This window comes from Rhinatrema bivittatum, chromosome 7 (assembly GCF_901001135.1).
Source record: "Rhinatrema bivittatum chromosome 7, aRhiBiv1.1, whole genome shotgun sequence".
Lineage (NCBI taxonomy): Eukaryota > Metazoa > Chordata > Amphibia > Gymnophiona > Rhinatrematidae > Rhinatrema > Rhinatrema bivittatum.
This window is the reverse complement of record NC_042621.1, coordinates 226,169,892-226,183,849: the sequence shown is the minus strand read 5'-3', so window position 1 is coordinate 226,183,849 and position 13,958 is coordinate 226,169,892. Positions and strand designations below refer to the sequence as shown.

General features: G+C 44.0%; 1 protein-coding gene across 3 annotated transcripts in view; it reads right to left on the bottom strand.

The window, feature by feature from the left end:
• Window positions 1-13,958, bottom strand: part of IDE (insulin degrading enzyme) — a 434,361-nt gene that overhangs the window by 331,573 nt on the left and 88,830 nt on the right. For all 3 annotated transcript variants that reach the window (XM_029609922.1, XM_029609921.1, XM_029609920.1), the window contains exon 8: window positions 8,726-8,818. In XM_029609922.1, coding sequence (XP_029465782.1) covers window positions 8,726-8,818 — 93 coding nt within the window. The remainder of the gene's footprint in view (window positions 1-8,725; window positions 8,819-13,958) is intronic.

Sequence of the window (13,958 nt, the reverse complement as noted above, 5' to 3'; positions counted from 1 at the left end):
AAGGAGCAGCTACAAAAGTAAAAAATGTCCAAGAGGCATGGTCATTGTTAAAAAATACCATTCTAGAAGCACAGTCCAGATGTATTCCACACATTAAGAAAGGTGGAAAGAAGGCAAAACGATTACTGGCATGGTTAAAAGGGAAGGTGAAAGAAGCTATTTTAGCCAAAAGAGCTTCATTCAAAAATTGGAAGAAGGATCCAACAGAAGAAAATAGGATAAAACATAAACGTTGGCAAGTTAAATGTAAGACATTGATAAGACAGGCTAAGAGAGAATTTGAAAAGAAGTTGGCTGTAGAAGCAAAAACTCACAGTAAAAACTTTTTAAAATATATCCGAAGCAGAAAGTCTGTGAGGGAGTCAGTTGGACCGTTAGATGATCGAGGGGTTAAAGGGGCACTTAGAGAAGATAAGGCCATCACGGAAAAATTAAATGATTTCTTTGCTTCGGTGTTTACTGAAGAGGATGTTGGGGAGGTACCCGTAATGGAGAAGGTTTTCATGGGTAATGATTCAGATGGACTGAATCAAATCATGGTGAACCTAGAAGATGTGGTAGGCCTGATTGACAAACTGAAGAGTAGTAAATCACCTGGACCGGATGGTATACACCCCAGAGTTCTGAAGGAACTAAAAAATGAAATTTCAGACCTATTAGTAAAAATTTGTAACCTATCATTAAAATCATCCATTGTACCTGAAGACTGGAGGATAGCAAATGTAACCCCAATATTTAAAAAGGGCTCCAGGGACGATCCGGGAAACTACAGACCGGTTAGCCTGACTTCAGTGCCAGGAAAAAATAGTGGAAAGTGTTCTAAACATCAATATCACAGAACATATAGAAAGACATGGTTTAATGGAACAAAGTCAGCATGGCTTTACCCAGGGCAAGTATTGCCTCACAAATCTGCTTCACTTTTTTGAAGGAGTTAATAAACATGTGGATAAAGGTGAACCGGTAGATGTAGTATACTTGGATTTTCAGAAGGCGTTTGACAAAGTTCCTCATGAGAGGCTTCTAGGAAAAGTAAAAAGTCATGGGATAGGTGGCGATGTCCTTTCGTGGATTGCAAACTGGCTAAAAGACAGGAAACAGAGAGTAGGATTAAATGGACAATTTTCTCAGTGGAAGGGAGTGGCCAGTGGGGTGCCTCAGGGATCTGTATTGGGACCCTTACTTTTCAATATATTTATAAATGATCTGGAAAGAAATACGATGAGTGAGATAATCAAATTTGCAGATGACACAAAATTGTTGAGAGTAGTTAAATCACAAGCAGATTGTGATAAATTGCAGGAAGACCTTGTGAGACTGGAAAATTGGGCATCCAAATGGCAGATGAAATTTAATGTGGATAAGTGCAAGGTGATGCATATAGGGAAAAATAACCCATGCTATAATTACACAATGCTGGGTTCCATGTTAGGTGCTACAACCCAAGAAAGAGATCTAGGCGTCATAGTGGATAACACATTGAAATCGCCTGTTCAGTGTGCTGCGGCAGTCAAAAAAGCAAACAGAATGTTGGGAATTATTAGAAAGGGAATGGTGAATAAAATGGAAAATGTCATAATGCCTCTGTATCACTCCATGTCATAATGCATCTGTATCGCTCCATGGTGAGACAGCACCTTGAATACTGTGTACAATTCTGGTCGCCACATCTCAAAAAAGATATAATTGCGATGGAGAAGGTAAAGAGAAGGGCTATCAAAATGATAAGGGGAATGGAACAGCTCCCCTATGAGGAAAGACTAAAGAGGTTAGGACTTTTCAGCTTGGAGAAGAGACAGCTGAGGGGGGATATGATAGAGATGTTTAAAATTATGAGAGGTCTAGAATGGGTAGATGTGAATCGGTTATTTACTCTTTCGGATAGTAGAAAGACTAGGGGGCACATTTAAAACTAATCGGAGAAAGTTCTTTTTTTACTCAACGCACAATTAAACTCTGGAAGTTGTTGCCAGAGGATGTGGTTAGTGCAGTTAGTATAGCTGTGTTTAAAAAAGGATTGGATAAGTTCTTGGAGGAGAAGTCCATTACCTTCTATTAATTAAGTTGACTTAGAAAATAGCCACTGCTATTACTAGCAACGGTAACATGGAATAGACTTAGTTTTGGGGTACTTGCCAAGTTCTTATGGCCTGGATTGGCCACTGTTGGAAACAGGATGCTGGGCTTGATGGACTCTTGGTCTGACCCAGTATGGAATTTTCTTATGTTCTTAAGTGGAGCAAGAGAAAGGATCTAGGTCTTATGCTCACACCACAAAACAAACCTCCTTCACTTAAATCAATAAGTCTTTCTAGTGGAATCCTTTCTTGAAGTCAAAAGAACTCAAGACATGCTTGGATATATCAATGAGTTGCAGAGTCAACCTCTCAACATCCAGGTGGTGAAGGCTAGGGATCAGAGGTTGGGATAGTAAAACTTGCCCTGACCCTGAATGATGAGATCTAGAGCAGTCCCCAGTCTGACTGGGTCCCTGATGAATATTTCTCTGAGAAGCAGAAACCACATCTGTCTCTGCCAAAAGGGACCTATGAGAATCATAGTTCTCCTATCTTCTTTGAGCTTCATGACTAGCGGAGTCAAAGCATACATGTGCATTATGCCCTTGCCCCAATCTAGGCATCCGAGGCTAGTTTACTTTGCCTCCTCTTTCTGGAACAGTAGAGTGGGACCTTCCTGTTGTGAGAGGATGCAAACAGATCTCTCACAGTGTGCCCCACTGGTGGAATATCTTGTTTGTTACCAACCCTTGGGTCAGGGATCATTTGTGGGGTTCCAAGGATCGAATCAATCTGTTTGCCAGGATGTTCTCCACGCCAGTCAGGTGTACAGCCCTGAGAATCATCCTTTGAGAGATGGCAGAGTAAGATGTCTGGACATGGGACTTTATGATCCTGTGCCTCCCTGCTTTCTGAAGTACTGCATCACGTCCTAATTGTTCTTTTGAATCAGAATTACCTTGTTGGATAACCGATCTGTGAAAGCTTTTAGAACATACTAGATTACCCTTAGCTCTAGGAAGTTTATCTAATACAACTTCTCCTGAGCAGACCAAAGTCCTTGGGTACAGAACCCCTCTACATGAAATCCCCAGAACAGATTGGATTCATCTGAGTCAGAGAATTTTAGAAGGGGATGCATCTGACCAGATTGGAATTGTTTTACTAACAGGACAGAGTCCTTGAGCAGTTTTGTGACATGAATACTGTTACATAAGGTCATAAGTGTCTTGCAGTTATTGTGATCTGAGAGTCCACTGGGCTCTCCTCAGGTGGAGGCATGCCCAGGGAATGACATGTACAGTTGATGAGTGCCAGGGATCTGATGTTGGGATGGCACAACCTGCCCTGATCCTGAGTGATGAGATCTGGGGAACTCCACAGTCTGATTGGTTCCTGAATGAACATCTCTCCAGAAACCAGATCTTGTCTCTGCCAAAAGGGATCTATGAGTATAATAATTCCCTATCACTCCCCCACCCCTCCCCAATCCCTATCCCCCCTCTTTTCCCTCTCACGTTCCCCCCCACCCAACCTCACCCTTTCCTTCTCCCTCTGGACATACCATGCTAATAACTGCCTAGGATAAACCTATGTTTATGTATCTTACAGTTTTTTGTTGATTTATATATTTATCTCTCTCTAATTGTTTCTTAGTTTAAACTCTGTACTGTCTTCCATTGCCCAGGTTTTACGCTCCCTGTTTAATGTAACTTTACTTTCTACCTTGATGTTAATTGGTTTCCCCTCAGTTACATTGTAAACCGGTACGATAAGACCTAGTCTTGAGCATCGGTATAGTGAAAGAAATTAAAATAAATAAATAAATAAATCTTCCTTGAGTTTCAACAGAGTTTTCATGACTAGCAAAATAAGAGGATACATATACAGCATTCCCTTGCCCCAGTCTAGGGCATTCGCCTCTGAGGCTAGTTTATTCTGCCCCTTCTTTCTAGAACAGAGTGGGACCTTCCATGAGGCCCAACAGCCTCAACATGTCCCATGCTGATGTCTACTGATTCATCTGCATCCCTTCCACTTGGATATTGGGGTGATAGGCAAAAGCCTTCCTTCTATAACAAAGGGCTGAGTCATGTTTACCAGAACTCTGTTAAACTCCGACTTGGGGTTCTTGACAACGAACCCTAGTAACTAACATCTGGATGGTCATGTGCATTGATTCTGCTGCTCTTGTCTGAGAAGTGCTCTTGACTCACCAGTTGTCCAGGAAGGGATAAATGTGCACCCCCAGCTTGTGCAGGTGCACTGCCACCATGGCAAGACATTTGGTGAAGACATGTGGGGCTGATGCTAAGCTAAATGGCAGCATGCAATACTGGAGGTGACAGTTTCCCATGATGAATTAGATATTTCCTGTGATTGGGGAATATCTCTAAGTGGGTGTAAACATCCTTGAGATCAAAAGCATAGCCAATACCCTTTTTTGTACAAAGGGGATTAGGGTGACCAGGGAAACCATCTTGAACTGTTCTCACTTGATAAGCTTATCAAAGGCCCTTAGGTCTAGAATGGTACAGAGTCCCCTAGTTTCTTTCAGAATCAGGAAGTACTTGGAGTAGAATCCCTGCCCTCTTTCTCCAACTGGAACAGGTTCGACTGCATTAGCCTATAAGAGAAAGGGGAACTACTTGTATAGCATTACAGATTAACTGAATGATCCCTACTGGGGCCTGGTGATTGATATAGCAGGATACCCAATAAATTTAATCTGTACCACCTTCTGATGATGCAGAGGACCCACACATTTGAAGTAACACTGGGCCACTGGTTTACTTAAAACCGCAGCCAGTCTCCAATTGGGAAAATCCTCTGGCACAGGCACTGGGATGCTGGCTATGCCCTCCAGATGATAGCACCTCCTCAGTTGGAAGAAATTCCTCCGCTGCCCAGCTCTCACATACCTTCTAAAGGCAGCGGCAGTATTCATGGATTTGTGTGACTGCTTCCTTCACCCTATCTCCAAACAGATTCTCTCCTATATAAGGTATATAAACAAGTCTTTCCTGGATTTCTGGTCGGAGATCTGAATCCTCGGCCAAGTGAGTTTGTGGGCGCCAATCCCCACAGCACAGACTCTCAATGTAATCTCAAACATCAAATGTCAAATGGATCATGTGTTTTCCACACTGTAGGCCCTTGTCCACCAGTGACTGGAAAGCATCTTGCTGCCTTTGAGGAAACTGCTTGGCCACTCCCGGCAATCTGCTTCAGCAAGTCCTAAATGTACTGGCCTTTGAAGAGCTGATAGGAGGCTAAGCGAGCATTGAGCATAGCTCCCTGGACTCCTTCCCCATGGGCATGGAGAAATGAGTCCTAGTCCTTTTGGTTTTCTTGAGAGCAGATTTGACCACCACAGACTGATGCGACAGCTGTCTTGATTTATCTTGACCAGAAGGCTCCTGGATTCAGCATGTCCGCCTTCTTGCTGATGGGAAACAGAGAGGGGCATTCTCTCACATCGCTGTCTGTATCTCCTAAAGGATTTCGTGGACTGGGACTTCCATGACCTTATTAGGGGGCTCCATGAACTAGCCAGCATTTTGTTTCTGTTCTTATCCTCTGTCTGTAAAGTAAATTGAACGGACTCTGTCATTCTGACAAAACTTGTCAAAGAGAGATCCTTAGGGGCGGACTTCCTTCTCTTTGATGGAGGGGAGACCTGTGTACTCCCTCTCAGGGATCAACAGATTTAGACTGGATTATTCCTAGTCTACTGAAATGCCTGATTTTCATTTAAGGTCATCACACAGAAGGTAGTCTTGGGTATTTGAGCCTGGATCCCAATGAGTCTCAATTGTCTGGGGAAGCTTTCTCCCCTAAGGAACAGGAGACTAACAATGGGGCAGAAGGCATAAACTCCTTTGGGAATTGGCACTAGTACAGGGACTGGCACCAATGCCAGTGCCTGACTGCAGGGCAGCTGAAGGGAAATAAGCAGTGACTGAAAGATAGACCGTTTGCCCCATTGCCTCGAGTTCCTGGCACAGAGACCCTGAAGTGCCTTCTCTAAGGCCTGCTGGATCTTCTTATTTAAAGATAGGTGATGCCAACATTAACTAGGAGGTAGGAGAGGTGGCTAAGTCCTGCTTGGAACAGAGAGGGGTATCGGTGGCTGACACCAGAACTGCTGGACTCTTTCACAAGTCTTGGGATTTCTGGGAGAATAAGCTTTCACCACCATGGAACTGCTTTGTTGGGGGGGGGGGGGGGGGGGGGAGTGTGTGTTTTGGCACTCCATGAAGTTAGCATGTGGCACATTTAAAACTAATCAGAGAAAGTTCTTTTTTACTCAACGCACAATTAAACTCTGGAAGTTATTGCCAGAGGATGTGGTTAGTGCAGTTAGTATAGCTGTGTTTAAAAAAGGATTGGATAAGTTCTTGGAGGAGAAGTCCATTACCTTCTATTAATTAAGTTGACTCAGAAAATAGCCACTGCTATTACTAGCAATGGTAACATGGAATAGACTTAGTTTTTGGGTACTTGCCAAGTTCTTATGGCCTGGATTGGCCACTGTTGGAAACAGGATGCTGGGCTTGATGGACTCTTGGTCTGACCCAGTATGGCATGTTCTTATATTGGTAGACTGTCTCCTCTCCCAGCATCGATGGAGACCAATGCTGATGCTTCTTCGGTTCCCTTCGATACTAGTGTTGAAGAGATGGAACCCTGCACTTTAGATGATAGCCTGTTCTCTAGATTCCCTAATGGAAACAGGACCGAGGGAACCAATGATCACCTCCAGTTCCAATAACCCTACCTCCATTGATACAGCTCCAAAGTTCCTTGATGTCGATGTCACCAATGCCAGTGAATCTATCTTCTGGCACCTGAAATATTTCTCCATTATTTCCTAACAGGACTATCATATATATATATATGATAGTCCTGTTAGGAAATATAAATATATGTATTTCAAGACAAGGAAATAAATCTTGAAATACAAGATAGTAGGAAACAACTTTAATGAAATAACAGTTTCACACACCTAATATTGTTACTGTTGTAAAATGTATTAATGTATTTAATTGAAATAATATATAATTGAAATATTGATACACAGTATTGTTTGTGCATACATATGTTCTTAGATGATGATGTGTGTGATTGAAGGATGAATGTGTTAGTTTAGTTTTTAATATGTTTATATAGGTGAACATGTTGTGTATTTCAATAAATGGTTACACAGTATTTGATGATATGCGATCTCTCTGTTGTGTGATATAGTATAATGACATGTGTGGGCATGGTCAATCAGGCACAGTCAATGCTCTAGAAACCATGAAATAATTTTTCCAGGCTGGGCGCCAATGGATGATGTTACTCACATGTAAGGACTGCCCATCCTGCTTGTTCTTGGAGAAAGTTTTATTACAGTATCCCTTTCGGACACATTAGAGGCTTCCAGTAATTGATATTCAGTTACTGGAAAAGGTACTTATCTGTCACTGCTGTTTTCTCAGGTAGCATTTTTGAGGAGTCACACAGGTCACATGAAAGGAGCTTTAAAGCTTACTTTGGTTGATTTCTACCAAAAACTGAACTACCACATGGAACATGAATGAAACAGTACAGAAAAACACATGGCTTTATCCATCCTTAGAATCTAAGATAAGGCTTCCCAAACTGTACGTCAGGACTCCAAATGGGCCACTTAATTTTCAGCTGAGGTTACAAGTGCAACATTCTTCAGGTATCAGCAGCAGCATTAGTAGTGGAAGTCAGCATGTGGCCTGTGAATCAGCATGCACTCACATGTCCTACAGCAGCACTACCCTTGCATGAGTTTCTATGATAACAGGAAGCCCTGTATGAGAAAGGGTAAGGGCTCTGCAAGGCCACTGCTGGGCTTTGGAACAGCCATGAGAGGAGGGGATGGGAGTACTAAATGTACAAGGGTTGGTGAAGATGGCTACTACTCCTCTTTCCTCTCCCACCACTGAACCTACCCAGGAGAAAAATATTGCCCCTGTTATTAGCCTGCCCTCTCTTCCCATCAGATGCCATCTACCTTTGGCCTGGGGTGCAAAGGAAAATATTGCCGCTGATCCTGGCCAAGGGGATGTTTGGAGGAGAGGCCTTTTACATGGAGGGATCAGATACAGGGGTGTTTAAGAGGTGGACTGGTGGAGAGAAACTGGCTGTGGAGGGAGAACGACAGAAGATCAACTGGGGAATGTAAGAAGAGCTGGAGGGGACAGCTAGAGGGGATGTAAGAGAAGGGTTGGAGGGGAGGCAGTGAGGTTGGGAGTTGAGAAATAGGAGATAAGAGGGAGGAGGGAGGAGGGAGGGCATGACATAGGATTGGTTTGAGGGTTTTAAGAAGGGATTGGGGTGAGAGGATGAGCTGATGGAAAGCAGAAACAGCTAGAGGGTGTAAAAGATGGGATGGACAAAGATGGAGGGATAGAAGTTGTGGTAGGGGTTCCACTGAAGGGAAGGAGACAGAGAAGGGATAAGTTGGGTGTGCAGGGAGAGTGAGAGTAAAGTGATTGCTGGAGGGGAACCACACCCCTGCTAATTTTATTTTGGTTGTCCTCTGGGGTCTTGTGAATTTTCAAGTGCTAAAATGGGTTCTCACTGACTAAAAGTTTGGGAAGTCCTGATCTAAGATCAGAGGTATTCAGCAAAGTTTTGTTTGATGGGTATGAGGAGGGGGTGGGGGATGGAAGACACACATCACTTACAAAGTCCTTCCTCGGTCAGGTCTACATTAATGATGAAAAACATAAAACCTTTAGCTCCTTCCTTCTGTCCTCCTACCAAAGTATTTACCCAACCTATAAAACCAAAAAAACAAATAAAATGCATGTTACTTTATTATAAACTACCAAGTGCAGGGGTTGCTTGCTTGCTTTGTTTACCTTACTTCTACTTTAATAGAATAATTACTTACATATAATATATTATAAATGGTCAATAGATGTTTATTTTTCATTTCTACTTGCAAAATCCCTACATTAACAGACACAAAGTATTTGTAACTGAGCTACCATATTTAAATTCTGGAAAAAATGTAAATGATAAAGAATGACTAGTTTAATGTATTAAAAAAATAGCAGAAAATCTTGCCTTAGCCCTTAAAAAATTTGAAACCAGTCAAATGTGAAATACCTGGAGTACTGTATTTTTATAATAATCTGCAAATTTCCTACAGTACAAAACCACATTTAGGTAACATATCTTGATTTTTCATGGGTCAGACATAACTAAATATGGGGCTGATGTAATAAGACCTGTGCTGAAATACGCGCAAATTTTCTGCATGCATTTTTTTAGCGCATGGAAAAAGCAGGCACCTCCATGGGTGACAGAATGCAAATTATATACGTGCAAAAAACACAGGCAAGACCAAATACATGTGCCAACACCTGTATAAAAACTCTGATGTAGAAAGCCACGGTAAAAACCTGCACTGAAATAGGCAAAATTGAAAAAAAAAGGTTGCAGACTTGCGAGGGGCATTTCTAACTTACTGTTGATTCCTTTGGCCCCCACGTTAATAAAAAATAGGTTTCAACTCCTACCAGTCCTTTTACTCCATTGCTGGCATTAGTGTGGTTGCATGTCCATGCAGCCCTTTCCTTGCCAGGCGCCCAGGGCAACTCGGCACGAATCAGCCCCACAGGGACAGAGCAAGAGCTGGAATGGACAGACTGGCAATCTATGGGGGCTATAGACAAGCGCTGACACCACCCGGAACTACAGCGCTTTCACTTAACACCTGTCCTGACCGAAGCACTAAAAACCCACTTTAAAAAAAATGCGCTAACTGATCTCCCTGCTAGCACAACTCCCTGCATAGCATGTGAATAGGTAATTACCTCCTTTACATGCCATTTGCATGTACTTGTGAAAAACATGCCACAGGTTATTGCATGGATATGTGCACGCATTTTTCTGCGCTAAATGCATTACATACGCACGCAAGCTTAGCGCAAAAATACATGTTTGGTTTTGCACAGCTCATTACATTGGTCCCTACATAACAACTAAATTACTTCTAAGCAGTAACATTTACAACACTGGCTCTATCAAATTAAGTAGAATTAGATAGCTGCAACTTATTTATGGATTGTACAGCTATTTAGTCTTCAAACTTGACATCACTTGATTCAACAAGGAACTCTGATTACAACTATGATGCTTTATACCTCATTTGGTCTGAGTAATCTGTGCTAATAATCAGCAGAACTGAAATTCTGAAAGCAGATGGACAGATCAAGACATTTGAGTTTATTGAGCTTCTTTCATTTTATCTTGTAATTTTTATAAAGTAAATTAGGTACAGTTCTTCTCCAGTACAGTATTACAATATAACTTTATATGTAAATAGACCATACATAATTTTTAGACAAAACCTCCCCACATTTGTCCATTTTCTTCCAGATGCTTTAAAAAAATCTATTTTTTGTCATTCATCCATTCCTATATTCATATCTTATACTCACACAAAGAAACAGTTCGTTTATTGATGAATGCCTATTCAGTAGTTCACTATCCATACGCATCAACAGTAAATTAATCCTCAATTGATTGAATCCTACTCTACTACATTTGATCAGCCTGAAAAGTCCACAATACCATTTCACTAGGGATTTCATAAATGTCATTATAATATTCTCATATGTGTTAACTTCCATTTAAGTAAGCATTCCTATGGCCTATTCTGTACAGATAATTCAAGATCTAGTCTTTATAGTCACATGGATATAGTGCAAGCTCTTTTCTAATGTCAACAATATTGTCTCTATTTCTCAGAGTTCATTGGGCTCGATTGTCAGTGCATCTATGCAGAATTCATGCTGCACGTGTGTGATAAAGCAGAGTTGCTTACCTGTAACAGCTGTTTTTCTAGGACTGCAGGATGTTCGTCCTCACATGTGGGTGACATCATCAGATGGAGCCCAGCATGGAAAACTTTTGTCAAAGTTTTTAGAAACTTTGACTGGCACACTGAGCATGCCACTATCCACGTGGGAGTCCTTCAGTCTTGTAACATAGAATTAAAGAGCGAAAAATATAACAAAACGCAGGAGAACCCAATTCCGCGGGGTGGTGGACAGGTTTGAGGACTAACATCCTGCTGTCCTAGGAGAACACCTGTTACAGGTAAGCAACTCTGCTTTCTCCTAGGACAAGCAGGATGGTAGTCGTCACATGTGGGTGAGTACCAAGCTACAGGCTGCTCCCAGATACAATGACGACAAACAGCACCTGATTGGGTGCCAATTGGCAGAAGAAACTATGGTGCTGTTGGTTATAGAGGGAGGCAGCCTGAACCCTAACAGTAGGCCCTAGGCAGGGAGAGTTGGGATTAAGGCTGGAAGAGATCGCGAAGGACAGACTGGCTGACCATCTTTGTCCAAGCAGTAGTGGGCAGCGAACTCCATGTCGTAGCCTTGCAGTTTTTGGTGATGGGAACTGCCAGCAAGTGGGCTACCAACGCCACTATATCTCTCACAGAGTGAGCCTTGACAAAGCTTTCAAGCTGAAGGCCCGCCTGCGCATAGCAGAAGGAGATACAATCCACCAGCCAGTTTGACAGAGTTTGCTTGCCCACTGCAACTCCCACTGTGCATTCTAGATAGAAAACTAAGGCCCTCTTGCAATCCAAACTGCAGAGCCCATTCAGCCTAGTGTAAATGAAGCCTCGGAAAAAAGGAGGGCAGAATAATTGATTGATTGAGGTGGAAATCAGTCACCATCTTAGGCAGGAACATAGCATGCGAACGCAAAACCACTCTATCATGGAAGAATTTCGTTTAAGGCAGATAACTCGCCAAAGCCTGACGCTCACTAACCCTGTGTGTCAAAGTGACTGCCACCAGGAAGAGAACCTTCCAAGACAGGAACTTCAGGTCGCAGGAGTGCAGAGGCTCGAAAGGATCATGCATGAGCCGTGCCAATACCACGTTGAGGTCACAGGATACAACGGGAGGCCGGAGGGGAGGCTTCAACTGAAGCAGACACTGCATAAGCTGCCCTATTATTGGCTGCACAGAGATGGACATACCAACACCACCCTGATGGTAAGCGCTGATGGCACTCAGGTATACTCTGACTGAACTGATTTTCAATCCAGCCTCCGAGATGTGCCACAAATAGTCCAGCAACTTCGGAGTGGGATAGGCAAATGGATCTAAGCCAAGACCCTCGCACCAAATGGAAAACCTCTTCCACTTCAGACTAATACTTTCTGGTGGAAGGCTTCCTGGAAGCTACCAGTACCTGAGACACGTCTTCAGAAAGAGGTCAAGTGACTTGAGGTTCAGATGGCGCAGCCTGCCCCAATAGGGTCTCTGACATGTCCCGCAGGAGCGGGAATCAGACCTGTCTTGGCCAATAAGGGGCTACCAGGATCATGTCCCCTTGTCCTGTTGGAGCTTCAAGAGAGTCTTCATTACCAGCGGTAGCAGAGGATATGCATACAGAATCCCCTTGCCCCAATGGCAGGCAAAGGAGTCTGAGGCTGGCAGTCCATCTGCCCTGAACAGGGAGCAGAAGTGGCTCACTTTGCTGTTGTAAGGTGAGGCAAAGAGGTTGACGTCCAAGGTTCCCCATAGGGGGAAGATCCATTCTGCTACTGCTGAATTCAGCTCTCATTCATGCGTTCGGAACACCCAACTCAGGTGGTCCACAACCACATTCTCTGTCCCTCATAGGTACATTGCTCGCAGGAGCATGCCCTGGGACAGAGCCCAGGCCCATATCTGCACCACCTCTTGACATAAGAGGAGTGAGCCAGTGCCCCCCTGTTTGTTTATGTACCACATCACCACCTGATTATCTGTCTAGATCAAGCCCGCTATGTGGGACAAGTGATCCTGAAACGCCCAAAGAGCCGCAGCAGATTGCCCGAAGCGCCAGGAAGTTCATCTGGCATTGAGACTCCTCAGCCGACCAACGGCCTTGCATGCGGAGGCTGTTTACATGCACCACCACCCCCCCAACCCAGGGGGGAGGCATCAGTGGTCAGTACAACCTGGGGCTGGGGGGACTTGGAACAGAAACCCCTGCTCCAGATTGGACAGATTCTCCCATCAAGACAGGGAGATCTGAACGGCGGCGTAATATAGACATGTGCACTGAGATCCTGGGTTGCCTGCTCCCAATGAGACCGCAGTGTCCACTGTGCTCTGTGTATGCACAGACAGGAAAAGGGGGTAACATGGACAGATACTGTCATGTGATCCAGAAGACAAAGCAACAGGCAAGCTAAAAACTGCCGACATTGGCGGATCAAACTCGCAAGGGATGCCCGGGCAAGTGCTCGATCATGAGGCAGAAACACCCTGGCTTGGGCTGTGTTCAGTCTGGTCCCAATGAAGCCCAGGTGTGTCAATGGGCTGAGATGGGACTTGGGGTAATTGATCACAAACCCCAGAGACTGCAGCACCCCGATGGTCAGAGAGAGCTCGGAGTGCACCCTGCTGAGTGTCACTCTTGACTAGCCAGTCATCCAGGTGTCACTCTTGACTAGCCAGTCATCCACGTGCATGCCCTGACGGTGGAATTGTGCCCCCACAACTGCCAGGCACTTGATGAAAACCCAAGGGGCTGACGAAAGGCCGAACCACAACACTACACTGAAAGTGTTCCCTGCCCACAACAAATCTGAGATATTTCCTGTGTCTAGCAAAGATCTTGATGTGGGCGTAGGCATCCTTTAAGTTGAGGGAGCACAAGCCAGTCTCCTCTTTGCAGGAGCGGGATCAGGCCGCCCAAAGAGACCTTCTTGAACTTTTCTCATTGAAGAAACTTTTTCAAGGCTCTTATGTTGAGAATAGGGCAGAGGTCCCCTGTTCTCTTTGGTATCAGGAAATACCGAGAGTAGAACACCCCCGCCCCCGTTGGCACAGTGGGACAGGTTAGACTGCTCCAGCCGTTAGAAGGGCGGGGAGCTCTATCCACAGTATG